Source organism: Oikopleura dioica, chromosome 1, assembly GCF_907165135.1.
Source record: "Oikopleura dioica chromosome 1, OKI2018_I68_1.0, whole genome shotgun sequence".
Taxonomy (NCBI): domain Eukaryota; kingdom Metazoa; phylum Chordata; class Appendicularia; order Copelata; family Oikopleuridae; genus Oikopleura; species Oikopleura dioica.
Window position 1 is genome coordinate 6,381,767 of NC_137291.1, and position 16,824 is coordinate 6,398,590.

At 39.3% G+C, this 16,824-nt stretch overlaps 1 protein-coding gene across 1 annotated transcript; it reads right to left on the minus strand.

The window, feature by feature from the left end:
• Positions 1-632: 632 nt before the first annotated feature.
• Positions 633-7,536, minus strand: LOC145711814 (uncharacterized). The gene is made up of 8 exons (XM_081789504.1): positions 7,381-7,536; positions 7,112-7,233; positions 5,638-5,713; positions 5,471-5,551; positions 3,486-3,556; positions 3,314-3,441; positions 2,208-2,290; positions 633-992 (listed from the first exon to the last, which is right to left on the minus strand). The coding sequence occupies exons 1-8, from the start codon at positions 7,474-7,476 to the stop codon at positions 633-635; spliced, it is 1,017 nt and encodes a 338-aa protein (XP_081645630.1). The 5' UTR covers positions 7,477-7,536.
• Between the last annotated feature and the right edge of the window lie 9,288 nt (positions 7,537-16,824).

Below are 16,824 nucleotides of genomic sequence, written 5' to 3' on the forward strand. Positions count from 1 at the left end.
CTCGTATTTACGCAAAAATACAACTTTGTCGACCCAAAACATAGCGGATAATGCGGATCAGCATAAACTTGCTATTCTTAACCTCTCACTTTTGACGTAAACAATACACAATCAGAAACAAACTTAATTGATGAAATAAAGAAACGAAAATAAACCCGCTTCGATTTGATAATAGACTAAGAAAATTAGACGCACGTGTTTTTAGCAGAAAGAACTAGGAAGAGAGTTTATTAGAATTATATACAGCCGGAAATGGGTTTTTTAGCTCACTGGTGGCCGAATAGCGGAACTTGTTGGAATCGGTTGAAATCATCGATGCTCGAGGTGCTTCCGTTTGATGCTGGGAATTCTGTTTTTACGATTGTGCCTCATTTTGGATCAGATTTTTTTGACAAAAATATCCATAAAATCAAAGTCAATAAAACTCTTGAAATTAAGGGGATGGTGTCTGGAACCGACAAAAAAATTCGACAAATTTTGCGTGGGCGGCTACTCGGCTGCTGATTGGCCGATTTGCCAAAGCCAGGCTTCTGATTGGTTGAAAATTTCCACGCAAAATTTGTCGAAATTTTTTGTTGGTTCCAGACACCCCCAAAATAAAGCTCACGATCGTTTTTTGGCCAACCAAAATTTTAGGAGGAAAATTTGACCAATAAAATTCTAGTTTTAACTAGTATTATCAACAATCTTGAGTCTTTTTTGTTAATTTTCTGATCTATTCCTGAGATGTGAGGATTGTCAATCAACGAGCTATTTGGCTGATTGTTGTTGATTGCTATTGAATTGTGATTGTGCTGAAGCTGGACAAAAGGACCTTCAGCCATCATCGGGTCAAAAAGAAGATGACCTCCGATGGCTGCAGCTGGAGGAGGCTGCGACTGCGGAGGATGTACTTGCGGAGGAAGAACTTGAGGAACGGAGGGATCCAGCGCTGCGCCATGTCCAGCGATTGCCGCATTTTGTTGTTGCCATTCGAATTCCGCGTGTTCCGCCTAAACAGAGCTAAATTGCTTGTTTCTACGTATTGCGACACAATCAAGTGCCTGCCCTTAGTTCTCTTTGATGTATTTAGACAAGTGTTAACAGCCATTTAGAGTCCTAAATTATGTTTGGCCCTAAAACTCGGTTTCCTGGAGGCTGACACGAAAAACGCGTGTTGTACAATGGGATCATTTGATAACTACAGTTGTAAAAAAGGTTTTTAGAAAGAAGAATGAAATGAACGAAATATGGGGAACTATTTTTTTTTTGAAATTCTCCAAATGTTTGCTCGCTGGTTTTGGAAACCTGTGTGGAAAACCTGAGTCAGGGTTAGGGTTAGGCTTTTCATAAAGAATCAGAAAAGATAACCCTACCCTGGCTCAAGATCTTTGCACAGGTTTCCGAGCCCAGTTTGCAAATTGCGAAAGTTAAAAATTGAGATGAACGGGTAGAGTTGACAATAAGGCGATATGGATTCTACGTATATTACGATACATGACGCAGCTTGTCTCCAAATCCGGAGCAAGGACCACGTCAAGGGATCGCCGCCCCGAAACGTTGCTTTTTTGTACCTCCTTATCAGCGAGGCACGTTTTTTGATTGATAAATTTTGAATGAAAATAAAAAGGTAAAAAGAGTTTGAACTTTCAAGAGGTGGATTTTTGAGAAGCAATTTTTTAATCAAAAAAGATGGAAGATTAATGAATAAATTCATTATTTCGCCTTCTCCGAAATCGCAAATTCGAGCTCCCGATCAGTGGCAGAGGGGAACCGCAGTGGAACCAACCGGTACTTAGGTTGAATTGCATCCCGCCGCACTCGAGAATGTAGAACATGTCCGCCAGAGAGCGATTTCTCGGAAGGCGCAAATTATACACTGACATGTTTGGCTATACGATAATCGTGCTCTCCTGCTGAGTTAAGGGACACGTCATAGTTATCTTACCAGTAACTGGAGTTTAGAAACACAAATTTTTTCTTCGGCAAATTTTCAAAAAAAAGAGGACCCCTATTTTAACAGCCAATCATCTTTAGGAAGCCCCATTTTAACGGATTTTAAGGTTAGGGTTAGGGTAATGATCCCCTTATTTATTTTTTTGGGTAAAATTTTGTTGTTTTAAGAATTTGACTTTTGAGATCATAATTGGCTACTATGCAAAAATAGGGTTCAGAGAAACGCTCAGAACCACTGTCATTATGGATGCCTTTATGAAAGCAAATATTACCTCGAAAGTTGTCATTTGGAGATCCGGATGAGGTGTGTAGAAGGGCTGCCCGCCGTAGTAGCCGTGGTTTGTTTGGTAAAGCCCTAAATTACACATCGTTAGAGCTTGCTTCTGTATAATTCGCCCAAAAAGCGAGTTTATCAAAACAGTCAAAAAAGTACTGAAAAAATTCACCAATTTGAAATTTCTTCTTTTAGAAAAAAAATCAAGAAGAAAAAAAGGAGAATTCGAAATTCGCCGTGACAATATTTTCTTAGTGGAACCAGAACGCGAACCAGGTTCAATCGACTTCTACCGGCTCAGCAAATGAGCCGGAAATTTTTCTTTCTTGTGAAAATTTGATTTCGAGAGAACTTGAAGCCTTAAAGCTGCAATTTTATTTTTTGAGAATGTTTACGGGGCGCATTCTAGCGCGGTCGATTAATCAAAGACGAAAAGCAAAAGCGAAACGAAAATACGGTGCTCTCCTCGATTCGTCTCTGTCTGAGTCCGACCAATGGAGCATGTTCCAGTGGTCGATCACGTGACTCGCGAAAAGGAGCGAAATCGAGCTCATCAAGAAATAAAATAACAGTTGTTCTACTTGACCCTTTTTGAGGAGCACTACTCGACGGTTTTTGATGCTCAGCTCTTGAAATTCACTCACTGAATCCGAATTCCGTCATAGAACTTACGCGACGTTTTTATAACCTTGACTCAAATCAAAATATGACTCATAAATTATGAGTCATAATGCACGATTTCCTGGAACGATTTTTCGTTCTTTCTGATTGGTTCCGAAAACAGCGCCATCTCGTCAGGATTCTAATTGAATTCGCTGGATGGCGCTGTTTTCTGTTCTAGCCAATCAAGGAAGGAAATAAATCTCCAATAAAACTAGCTGAAATGAGTGATTTAATGATCGTTTTGTGAATCATTCAATTTGGCTCACACTTTATATGAGTCATAAAAGAGTGAGTCATACTTCTTTAATCATCCGATGAGTCATAGGCTCTGACTCATAAGTAATCATCAAGGTACAATATTTTTACGAAGTCTTATAATATGAAACCCTCTAATACAAGTTACTACGATTACAGAATATTTTTCCTAAAAAGATAAAATACCCGGATAGTGGTTCTGCTGCTGTTGACGGAAGAGGCCATCAGCAGCGTCGATTGCGGCCGGATCGCCGCCGAAATAAGCGGAAAGTACCCGTTTCTCCTCGTCAGAACGTTTGAATCGCTTTCGCCTCCTAAATCGCTCGTTAGACACCCTTCATCGCTCAAGCCTTCTTACCTGAGAAAGCTGCCATTGTCGAACATGTCCTCGGCGGCCGGGTCAATGCTCCAGTAATTTCCTTTCCCAGGCTTTGTCCAGATTCAGAATTTAACGAAAAAACTGACAAGCAGCTTCTTTTTTCTTTCGTAAAGAAAAATCGTTGTAAGTTGCCAACTGGACGATAATTTAGTTTTAATAAATTTAAAATTTTGTTCATTAGTCGCCCGGGCCACTGATTTTGAGCTTTTTCCCAGCACTAGAAAATTACCACGTCGAAAATTGAAAACAACTTTTCGAGTTAGGAGCAATAAACGATTAGTAGCCGTACTAGCGGAGCGCTAGAACGTCAAGTTGTGTCTTTAGTTACTGTTTTTGGAATTATGATTTTCGTTAAAATCGATTAGGAAGTTTTCAAGCTGGTTTTTTCGTCGTTTTTGAACGATAAAAATCTACTCCGAAGCTCTGACGGGCGTCCCCTTTTTTCCGGAAATCGGATTTGGCAAACATTATCGCTCCAAAAATTTGCGCGAGTAATTTTTTGCGAAAAAGGAATGTCGTCAGTTTTAAACAAAAGGCGATAAGTCACTATTAAAACGGGACGGAAGGGAGCGATTTGACAATCTTGCAAATTTTTGATTTTATGGTGACGAGAATTTTTCCCTGAAAAGTTGGGATAAAAACCGTTCTTTTTTATCACATATTTTTTGAAATAGCCAATCAAAATTCATAAAATAAAAAGAGAACCAATCAAAATCCTTTATTTTTGAATGAAGACATTTAAAATATCATATTTTGATTGGTTCAAATGAACTCAAATAGCGCCACCTAAAAATTATTTATCTTGGATTTGATTGGTCTAATAATCAACAAAGCGCCACCACGCGGATTTTTCCTTTAACCCTTACCGGCCAAATGCACCATGTATGGTGTATTTTTTGAATTTTCAAAATTTCAATCCTTCATATCTTTCTTTACAGAGTAACTCCTACGTTAAATCACCCCTAGTTTGAAAGGACTCTCCAGTGCTAACAACATACTCTGAAAGATAGGGTTACACTTTTCAACAAAACCTCAAAAAACGTGATTGAAAATTGGCTTTGGCCGGTAAGGGTTAATTACTTAGACCAGTAAAAATCTCTGAAATAATCTCAAAATATCCACTCTCGATGCATAGGCTCTTGAAATCGCCAAGACAGAAAATTCGGGCTCATCCAATTAGCGCGTGAATTTTCACACTAAGAGCGTTACGTCCGTGGCGAATATTTTTCGCAATTTCGGTACTTTCGCCCTTTTAGAGAATGCCATTATTACTGTCAGAAAGCAGCGTCTTCCTGCTTTTTATGGCATTCCTAATTGACACCATAAAATCTTCATCCACGTTTTTCTTCAGTCGCGAAATATACAATCGCGGGAGAGCTTTTTTCGCGAAAAAAAAGCAGCCGCGAAATACATGTAAATTCTGCGGTTTGCAAAATTCGTTAAAAAATGCAGATAGCGGTACTTTTTCAGATACCGAAATTGGGAGAAGAAATGTCGAGAATTAATTGAGCTAGTGACCTAAAGAACGTTTTTGGTCACGTTGACGCGGCGCCGTGAAATTTCGAAAACAGGATTAGAAGACACTGTAGTTTCCTTAGTCGGCTTGGAATTGAAAGCAAAAATGACGCTTAAAATTCTTTTAGAGATTTTTACTTAGAAATCGTCATTTTAGTTACTAAATTGTTGATTTTTAAATTAAAAGATCACGTCACGATTTTGACCAATCAAAATGCTGCGCGCGAATTTAAAATGTATAAATAGGCAATCTTGACTCGAATTTTCAAAGTCGATGATCTAAGACCCTTGTTGTCGAATTCTTATTTTAGGCTTGTTCTAGTGCCCCCGTAAGCCTAAAATTAGCTTCATTAAAACGGAGTTCGAAAGAAAGTAATTTCGGTATTTGAACTCGCTCTTAATTATCCTAGATTTTTTTATAGAAAAAGAAGAAATTCTGAACCCGTTTCCTTTCCCGGCTCTCGCGGTAGCTTAATAAAGCAATCGTTCAACGTTAAATTGTGGCGAATGGAGTTTTGCCACTTTTTGTCCTGAATGGAGTTTGAGGGTTAAGCCGGTTGTTTGCTCGCCGGTGGACAGAATCAGAGATTACTCCGAACTGGCCGACGGACGTTACCTTTTTATCACGGTAGAAAGGAAACCGTTCCATGATGAATTTGTAAATTCCGCCGAGGGTTAATTTTCGATCGTCGCTAGAAATATTTAATTATTGAAGTTCCATGATGCATAAAATGGAAATGTACGGCTTTGAATTTGTATAAGAGGTCATTTGGCGAAAATGTGAAAAGAATGAAAAAGGTCATGTGATTTGCATTTTGGCTGGGGCTAGTGACGTCAATCTGATTAGAGCAAACAAGAGCACCGGCCCGTTACCGCGCTTGGTTTTTTCGACCACGTTAGAACGGGCCAGTGTGAGTTTTTTGATAAAAACGGAGGGGTTTTATCATGAAAAAGAGGAGATTTGAACACCTAGGGAAAATACCAAATCGTGGGAACTAGCGGCCAAAGATAAAAAATGTGAGGAAAAGGGTCATTTCTGAAAATTTACATAGACGCTTTTAATTTTCACAAAAATTTTGGGGGACGGGGTCAGGAACCGACAAAAAAAATCGACAAATTTTGCGTGGGCGGCTACTCCGCTGCTGATTGGCCGGTAAGCCGAATCTAGACTTCTGATTGGTTGAAAATTCCCAAGCAAAAATTGTCGAAATTTTTTGTCGGTTCCTGACACATCCCCAAATTTAGGGCAGAATTTATTTGTCACTTTTTTCTTGATTTTAGCGACCATATTTGTATTTTTTTCAATTTCGACCTCTTTATTTCCCCCTTTCAAAGCTCAAAGAATCATACCATTCTGATTATCTGCCTGAAAATACAGTTTGAGAGCCAAAGTGCTTGATGCCTTCCCTTTTATGAGTAGCAGCCCCTTAAAACATCATGTCCACCTTGTCGCCCTCTCCTCGCTTCCCCGTTTTTGCATACCCTTGTTTTTGCCGAAATTAATCATAAAGCACGGGACAGAGAGGCTTCCTCGAACGAGCCGCGAAAAATATTTAAAACGGAGTAAAACACAGCCGTCGCCGAAAAATACTTTTACTCACTTGTTCGATCTCTTGCAATTTTCTAGCGGGCGAAAATTGAAAATTTACGCGCCGCGGAATTTCGCGACCGACCGCGACTAGAGAGATCGAGACGGCGGATTGACGTCATGAATTTTTACAAAAGTAAAACATTGGCTTTTGGGTACTGGAAAAAATCTACGGGAGATAAGATAAAAGGGCTCGGCAATCTGTGTAGAAAACCTGAGTCAGGGTCTGAAAGATCTTTAATGAAAAGCCGCGTAGCGGCTTTTTCTTAACGAAGCCGCTTTGCGGCTTCGCCTGAGTATATTGATTAATTTTAATGGTTACTTTTCAAAGCCGCTTCGCGGCTTCGCTTTTAAAAAAGCCGCTACGCGGCTTTTCATTAAAGCTCTTTCAGACCCTGACTCAGGTTTTCTACACATTTTCCCGAGACTAGCCGTGGGGTTAGGGTTAGGATTCGATCTAAGGATCACCCCCAGGTAAGCTCTTTTTGATTATTTTACTTACTTGTGAGCAATAGCCATGGCAATAAGCGCAATATAGCTGTACGGCGGTTTTCCCCTCTGAATCGGTCTCTTTCTCTTCCTCCCACTCGACGTGACTGTAATGTACTCGCTCTCATCGTACTCCTAAAAGAGAGTTGTCTTTGGAAGAAACGTGTAGTTTCGGGAAAAAAGAAGTCTCCTAGTGCGCGTAATCCTATTTTTGCGTGTTGTCTCAAGCTAGATAGCCGGCGCGGGGGAAATCTCTTCCGGAAATCAACTCTTTAGGCTCACCTGTGTCGCCTGCGCAGTTGTTGCTTTAGGCACATGGCCGCTGTCTGAGTTGTTTCTCTCTTGTGTGCCTAACTCTGAGCCCTGTGAGCTGCTCATGTTGCTTTAAAACCAACAAAAATAAAACTAAAATAACAGGAACTCGCTCTAATCCAGCCCTCGTCCAAACAACTTCCCCTCCGGCTGTGTGTGTGCCCGAAACAGCGCCGCGGGCGAAAGAGCGCCAGCGCGTGCCCACTTCCCCGGGGGGCTTTTTTGTGAATCCGAGGTGGTGCTTGAGTTGAGTCGAGTGCGGATTTGCCAAATTGAAAAAAACACCATATGGGAATTAAAATCTCGCCCAAATTAAGGATAACTCAACAGATTACCCTCTTCAGCGTGAAAAATGTCTATTCAAAGTCGTTTTTCCAAATCAAAAATTCTGAAAAATCTGATTTTCAATCTCTAAAGCAGAAAAATAAAGGCGTAAACAGGCACGCCCTTTTTTGCGAAAAGTTCGACCTTATCTCCCGATTTTCTTCGTATAAGATTTTTGTCTCGCTTCTGGAGGCCAGGCGCTAGAATCTTATGTAAGACGAGGTCCAAGGAAAGATTACATGCACTTTTGAGAAATGAAATTTCTCACAAAAATGAAGGATTTTTTCAAAGACTTTTTTCGAAAATTCGGATTTTCAAATACAATATTTCTGGATTAAATTTTCAGTGGTAGATCCTTAATCTTCTTTTAATGATTTAAAAAAGTGACACCCTTATTTCACTTCGCAAATAGTCTATCAGCAAGATTAGCTATAAATTGCTTACAATTTTAAGAGAAATAGGTAACTATGTCCTTCAGAGAAAAATTAACTAAGGGTGTCACCAGGGCTGGCAAATTAGGGTCCTAACAGCCGCACTACCGAAAAATTGTTAGGGTTCTAACTCAAAATTAGTGCGAATTAGTCCGTGTCACTATGTTAATTCCAGAGCAGATGAATTTGTGTCGAAAGAACGGTTTTTAAGGTACATTCACTTGGCAACGTGTGTTTATGGGAAAAGAGCTTTTACGAACGGGCTGTGGTCGATAACGGCTTACTTGTGGCATTTATTTACAGTCGAAGCAGATAAATTTATTTTTGCCTATACAAAGGGTCACCCCTTCGCAAAATTTTGCGGACTTATCGGAGACGTCCAATTAACTCTTTTTTTCGCGTGTTTTTACATTTTTTTCGGAGATGCACTTTTTCAGTAGAGTCTTTTGAACTCATTTACTTTTAATGAAATATTAATAGAAGTGCGCGTTTCTTTTCATTTCTGGGAGTTATTACTGTAAATATACCAGTATATAAAGAAAACTGGCTCCTCTGACGTCTGGATTTTAAAGATTGCTGTTTCTTACAGTCACCTACAGACAGAAAAAGGGCTCTTTTTTGGAAGAGAACAGGAAAAATGAAGGTTTTGTTATTGCTATTTTTGGAAATGGCTGTAATGATTGATGCTCAAGAAAGTGAGAGAAACGGTGCTTATGGTGCTAGCCATGAATTTTTGTGTGACATATTATGGCAGAATATTCACGAGAGCGGAGAAGAAAAACCGATAGACCATGCCTATCACTTGGAGCTCTGGTAAGTTGACAGGGAAGGAGCTTGCTTGAATTTTTTGAACACTTTGAAGTGAGATTAAAAAATATTCAGCAAAGTTTTGGACAACATCCTGCACTACCAAATAATGCACAAGGACTACGACCAGCCATTTTACTACTTTGAATAAAGAAAATCAAGACGGTATTACTGTATTTCTAGTTGAGAAAGAATGATTCGAATTTATTGTGTAAAGCGAGGTATCACTGGATTAACGAGTGGAAACGGTGGGCAAGCGCCCCTTTTGTGATTTCGAAAAGCGAATGATCATTAATCCGCCTTTAGATCATGCTCAGTGTTGGCTTGTTCGGGTGGCGTTATTACGAAGAAGCCGCGCTTTTGGGCACAATGCCCTGTGAATCGAGATCTAAGTCGCGCTCAACAGATTGTTGCTTCAAGCAATTTCGCCTTTCATTCTTCCCACTCGTCAATTTAATTTCGAATCGCCATCTTTTCAATTGATAGAATCGAAAAAATCAAAAGTGGACATTGAAATATTTTCTGTATTTAGCCTTTTAACGCATGTCACGCATAATGCCCATTTTTTGACCGTCATACGCAGCTAGGTTAATTTTCGATATATTTTTTAGGCGCAATAATGCAATAATAGGTCCGTTTTATCGACTAAAACGATTTATTGATGTTCATTTTTGGATAACCAATAAGATTGCTGTATTTTGCCGACCAGCCAATCAAAACCCTGATCCATAAAATCACTTACATAAATTGGTTTAACCCCTTTTTATCAAGTTTGAAATATCAACAAGTAGATCCTTAATTCGCTCCGTTTCATTGACGCTAGTTTTAGAAAAGTGAGAAGGTAGATTTTGTTCTTACTGCGCGTTTTCTAAACCTCTTACACGAGCCTTGTTTAGAACGACAAGTTAAGGCGCTTTTTCGCAGCATTAGCAAGAAAGAAATTTCGCGCGCATAGTCTAACACGTTTTACAACTGAACATTATCGTAATTCTGGCGAAATCTATTGACAGCGAGAATTGTTTTTCGCCCGGCGCCTGTCAGCGAAAAATCTTGTTTTAAGGGATCCCCCCCCGATTTTTCAAGTCTTTATGACGGGTGTCTATGCGGCATTTTTAGAATCCCCGTGTTCTGAGGATCCTTTTGATATATTATATGTCCCCCTTACGAGCATCTTTACCCAAAATTTTGACCCTCGAAAATCGTAAAAATGCATGTAATTTGTACTTAGCGTGAAAATCGCAATTTTTTTCGACTTTTCGATGTCATCGAAAATAGACGTGTAAGGGGTCTTTCGAACGCTTACAGCGCACTGAGTAAGAATCTGATAACCGCATTCGGATTTTCGGCCATATATCGGCGCTAGAGAGCAATTTAGAGCCAGAAAAGGGCCAAAATGGCATCAAAAAGTTTTTCTTAAGAAAAAATTTTTCTTACTTGACCAATCGATCTCTCTGTACTAGAGATTGTAGATGAGGGATCAAGAAAGATAATAAAAATTGATTTAGGGCTCTATATAAGAGCAAAAAAAACTAGTTCGACTTTGAAAAAGGCCCAAAACGGGGGTTTTCGCGAGTATCTATGTATTCAGCCCGCTTTTTCGAGGTGTTTCCCCTTATGAAAATTTTTTTCTGTACTAGAGTTTGTTCATTGAGAAACGGGCTTCAAAATGAGCCATTAACCATTAAAAAAGCTAAGCCCAGAAAAAAGTAGTTCGACGTCAAAGTTGGCGAAATCGGGGGGGGGGGGATCCCTTAAAATTCGTAAAACACGAAGAAAAATATGAAAAAACACAGCGAGATCTGATTAGAAAAAGTTTCTAATTGAAAAGTTTCTACTCAAAGTTTCAACTAAAAGTGATTTTGATCACGCTAAGTATGGTGATTACAGGCTATCAAAACATTCACATGTCCTTAAATGACATTCAGAAGAACAGTTTAGCATGACAGCGCAAATCTTATGTCATTCATTAAGGGTGTCAACAACGATCGAAAAAACTGGCTGAAAATCGCTGTTGACACCCTTAATCTATTATTACTTTGACATAAGGAAAACGAGCACCTTTTTCTTCCTCAGAATTTACATATTGACACCCTTAATTATTGCTTGATTTTATTGACTGTCGAAACATTCTCACATGTCTCTAAATGACATTTACAGAGATTGGTTAAAAATAACATTCCGACATGGTTACATGTGACATGTCCAAAAGTAGAAATTATTATTCATGAACGCAATTTCTAAAATCCATGTTCGGATGGTGCTATCACGTGCCTGGTTCCTCGTACTTGGCCAGGTGCTGTTATTTTACGGGGAGAGAGAACTTATCTCCCTCCGAACGCTTAATTCACCTCCGCTTGTCACCGAGGCGAGTAGCACCACTCCAACCGCATTGTACAGAAGCCACTCACTTAAACTCCAAGCTGAGCTACTCAGCTGAAGCCAGATAAGTTCTACCGTTTGTGCTTCTAACAAAACGCGAAGACGCGAATAAAGGGTCAAGCTAGAATTTCAAAGAACCTCAATTTCAAGTGCGATGGTCTTGGCTCGGCAACCTGTATTGAAAACCTGAGTAAGGTTCTAAAATTTTCTTCGTGAAAAGCCACATAGCGGCTTTTTTTAAAGAAAGCCGCGAAGCGGCTTCAAAAAATTTCAAAAAATTTTTTTAAAAATTTTAAAAAACATTATGTTTTTTTTTCCGTCTGACAAAGCCGCTTTGCGGTTTTTATTGAAAGATTTTTCAGACCCTGAGTCAGGGTCCCTGAGACAGGTTATCTTCACAGGTTGCCGAGCCCAGGATAAGTCCGACTTTATTCAAGCTTCTCCCAGTTGGAAATTATGCAATGAAGAGTCGCGCCAACAAGAGTTAGACAAATGTCTAGGAGTAATAAAACAATATCTTCTTACAAGAAAATAAAGCAGGATTTTCTCCGAAGCGATATCGTAATATCTCCTTTCAAAAACGTGGCGCTGAGGATAATAAAACTTATCTTATCACCGCTTGAACATGTCATACACGCCATTAGACCTAAAAAGCCCTGTTCCCGTGTTGTTTCGCTTTCTTCAAATTCAGAAAGAAAAACAGCTGGGAGAATCGTGGCGAATAGACGTGGGTATTGGGCAATTTGAGTGTCCACGTCTTACGATTCTTTTCGCAATTTGAGCGTAAAACCAGCGCTACCGCGGAGAAATAACAAAACCGTACTGTTCAGATGAACTGTCTTCTGATCTCTTCTTTCAAGCTTATTTTTCAATTATAACGACAAGATCGAAATATTTCATTGAAACGTAAAGTCTTTACCATTTGAGAATATACGGAGATCAAAGCGTAAGAATTATTGTTGCTGATTATGAGCTAAAAAGAAGAAGCAACTCGCCGAGTTTCTGATCTGAGCTCATAGAAACGAGTTGCTTGAGCTTTTGAATTTCACGAGCTGCGCATTAGAGTGTCTTGCCTAGTCGAACTCAGCTCGCTTCCTCGGAGTACACTTCAGATAAGTTACTTGAAGTGAGCTTTTCTTGTTCTTCAAGATCGTTGATAATTATTTTTTGATTCATTTTCCCTTTTTATGTAAGATTGAAGTTTATTTATGCTAGAGAGCAGTTGTTTTATGACCTCTTTCCCTTTTTATTGTTGTAAAACCCGAACTCAGAGTTTTTTCGCACAGTTTTGAGTATAAAACCAGTAATAAAATGTCAGAGAGCAACGAAAATCTCGAAACTGGTTCAAATTTTGCATACTCTGAAAGTTTGATCAGCGCATTTACTAGAGAAGAAGATCTTCCGAAAACTCAAAATAATGGTTTGACAAGTAAATGATCACCGAATCACTTAATGACTGGTTCAGGAATACGTATGGAAGAAATAAAAATTATGATTGACAGCACGATGTCTTTCTACAATTCTGAGCTCACCGCCCTTAGGCAGAAACAGCACGAACTGGACCAAAGCCTTAAAAGAATTCAAGAGATTGAAAATCATCTTGAAAATAAAAACCTGACGTTAGAAAGCCTAGATAGAAAAATTGACGATGCAAGACTTGACTTTCAACAATATCAATTAACTCCAAAGAATCGAATTTTACTGAATATCCTCGTGTTCTTTGTGATTCTTGTTTTCTTGTTTTGCACCTTTTTGACCACTTTTTGACCATTTTAACGAGCCAGTTCGTTTCTTTCATTGCTTAAATTCAATTGAACTTGCTCGTAGTGCGACCAAAGTTGTTCTTTATTGGGCGTTCATGGTGTTTCTCTTTTGGTACTTGTTCCTTGGATATTTAGTGAGGCTTGAAACAAGAGGCCGAACAATATTTCTGTCACTTCTTTGGGTTGCAATTTATTTACTGACAAGATTATAAAAGAAGAGTTGTCAATTTTGCTTTTACTTTTTCGAAACTTAAATGTTCTGGAAATGTTTTTAATTTAATCTACCACGTTAAAAATCTGACATCGCCTCTAACGCATCTAATATATGGTTTGTTTTATAAATCATGGAAATCAAATGCAATCATGTTTTCTCGAAGCCCTTGTCCGCCTCTGCCGCAGAATTAAATTAGCTAAACCGCCGTGGAACATTCTAACTTCCAAATATTTACGATCTGTATAAAGTGTACTTTGAATCGAGCGTACCCTCGCAGCACGTTTTATTATTTGACTGAATCGCATGTTTCGTTTGAAAATGCCAACAATCGATTAAATTAAATTGAGCTTTTGAAATTCAACAAGATTCTTCAAAATAGAGTACACAGAATAGGCTCGGCAACCTATGAAGAAAACCTGTGTCAGGGTCTGAAAAGCTAAAACGAAAAGCCGCGTAGCGGCTTTTTTTTAAAAGAAAGCCGCGAAGCGGCTTCGCCAAGAATATAATATCGATCGAGATGGTTACACTTGCGAAGGCACTTCGCGGCTTAGTTTATAAAAAAGCCGCTACGAGGCTTTTCGTTTCCGCTCTTCAGATCCGGACTCAGGTTTTCTACACAGGTTTTCGAGCCCAGCAGTAAATTTCCGAAAATTTGATATAACGCTGTTTTTTAATTCCGGAAATGTGGTTTCTTTAGCGTTGTCTCCGCTCCTAAAATCCACCGCCAGTTGCATCTACTCTACTCTTTCCAACTGCTGCTGTATATATAATATTTTTTGACATAAAACTGGTGCATTAACTTAACCTGCCGCCAATTAGACCTTGTTTAGAATAACATCTCTTTTAACATGTTAGATCTCATTAGAAACAGAGGAAGTGTTTACGAGCACATAGAAAAATGGCGCTGCGTGGCGTTCTAAGAAATCCTCCAGCCGCCGTAGCTCATTTACATTGAAATGGGACACTCGCGAAATATGCGGAGCAATATTGTTTCTGAATATTTTAAAACGAGCTTTACTTAGAATTGAACAAAATCAACATTTTTTCTTTAGAAACTTTTTAACCCCTTTTGACTTTTGGGAGCGAATTGCTCCAAATCCCGCGTCATCGAAATGATCTCGCCATTACTGTAGCTAACCTGCCAGCTGGGCCTGGCAACCTGTATAGAAAACCTGAGTCAGGGTCTGAAAAAGCTGAAATGAAAAGCCGCTGCGCGGTTTTTTTATGAACGAGGCCGCAAAGCGGCTGCACTAGAATTTTTATTGATTATAATGGTAATATCTGCGAAGCCGCTATGCGGCTTCGTTTTAAAAAAAGCCGCTCCGCGGCTTTTCATTTCAGCCTTTTCAGACCCTGACTCAGGTTTTCTACACAGATTGCCGACCCAGTAACCTGCGAAGTACACGCAATTTACACCACGCAAGGTTCATCAAAGCCTTCACCACTTGCCTGGTACAAATCCGACCCGGCGGTTTTAGACAACCACCTGCTCAAGAAACCTCCATTCTAACAAGTCATATATTCGACAGGTCATTAACAATTCCAGAGGCACGTTTTTCGCACAACACTTTTTCGCCGGATTAGAACTTGTTGAGTGCCAAAGTGATAACAACAGATAAGAGCAGAGCTTCAGCAGAGCTAGAGCTGGGATAATCCTAGACACTGATCAACGGGGGCTCCGTTTTTTTACATGAGAATCAGCGGACCTTAATCAGCAGTTTTCGCTTGAAGCCGATAAGCAGAGGTTCCATTCTGTTTTTTTCCGTTGGCTTGTTTTTGAAACTTTGATAACCGAGCTTTTCTTTTGCGGAGGTAAATACAGGCTATCCAAGCTGTGGGCTTGGTTACCTGTGAAGAAAACCTGAGTCAGGGTCCTCAAAGATATCCTTGAAAAAAACAGGGACCCTGAGTCAGGTTTTCTCCTGATTAAAAACGAGGAACTACGAATGTTCTCCTTGAAACCACTGTAGACGGCTTGTTGTGGCAAGCTTGTAAAGTTCAAACAAGCCCTCTTTCCCCGTTATCTTTGTTGTTCCGTGAGCACGAAAAAAGGGTCCACCGATAAGTTACACAAAACGTGTTAGCCCCTTGAGTAACCATCTAATACTCAAGAATTTTGAGCAGCGTAAACTTCGTGTTTCCGCTGAATCGTGTCAGATGACCATCCAAAAAGGAACCATTTTTCGACGAGCCATCCGGCTGATCAGTCTTATCCTCGCGGAAGTCCACGTAGACTAATGAGAATACCGGCCGCGATAAGAAATTCTTCCACGACCTTGGGCACAAAAATCTCAAACGGCCTTCCTCCGCAGATAGCGGCAAATCTCGGTAACTCGAAAAATCTCAGTACTCCGCAATGTAAAAAAAAAATTTTATGACTCATACAATCTTTAGGGTTAGGGTTAGAAATATTTTTATGATATTTTTGAATTTTATTTTTGAAAAACGAGGCTTCTTTATTGAATTGGTCATTTTTCTTTTGATGATTATTTTTTCTGAGAATCGCAAATTGCCAATTGCTTGGATCCTTCTAAGAGGTCATCGCTGTTGACAGCGGCGCATTTGTGAAACAGTACATAATAACCTCTTACTTATTCCTGTTTACATCCTAAACGCGCGCTTAATTGTTGAAAAAGAAACTTGGAGCAAATTTTAAATTTCTTTAGTTTGCAAAAAAAATAGCAAGCTCTGTGTTTTGATTTGATTGCAGCGCGACCGTTTTCGACCGTGAAGCGGATACATTTCGTGAATTTTGATTTCGGGCGGCGCTGATTTGACTTCCCTGGAAAGCATGGCCCCAAGTACTCACTCATGAATATTCAGGATGTCACGTGACGAGCACTTTCGACAAGTTCCAGCAGAAGTGAACTTATCTATTCGCTCGTCACGGAGATCCGCTTTTCAGATTTTACCCAGGAAGCATAAACTTGAATTTAAACCGCTTCCAACTAGACAAATATAAAGTTAAAACGCTGATTATTTGATTTGACTTCTCTGTTATGAAATTTTAAAAAATACAATATCCAAATTCATCAATATTCAGAAAGTCATGTTTCGAGGCAATTTTAAACCTTTTTCTTTCTAAGATTTTGACCCAAATATTGGCCAAACTATAGACCAATCAGATTTCAGCATCTTGTAGGAAAGCCAATCAGATTCAAGAAAATAAATTTCCACCCATTTTCGTCTATTTATTTGCGCAATTTCAAGACTTGATTTGAGCTATTTTTGATTGAGATTATGTCATGATTAGCGGAGAGAATCCCTTAATTAAATTGATCTTTTTTGAGCTTCGAGACTTGAACAAGCAAACATTTAATAGTTGCTCTAATCAGGGTTCGAAATCACCTCACTTTAGGGTGCACTTTTTGGAAAGTGATCGAAAATGAAATTATCACCTCACCCACCTCACCTTTTAATCTTTAAAAAAGACCACTTTGAAGGTGCACCTAAAAGTTCACTTTTTGGGAAATTTTATCACTTTCACTTCACCTTA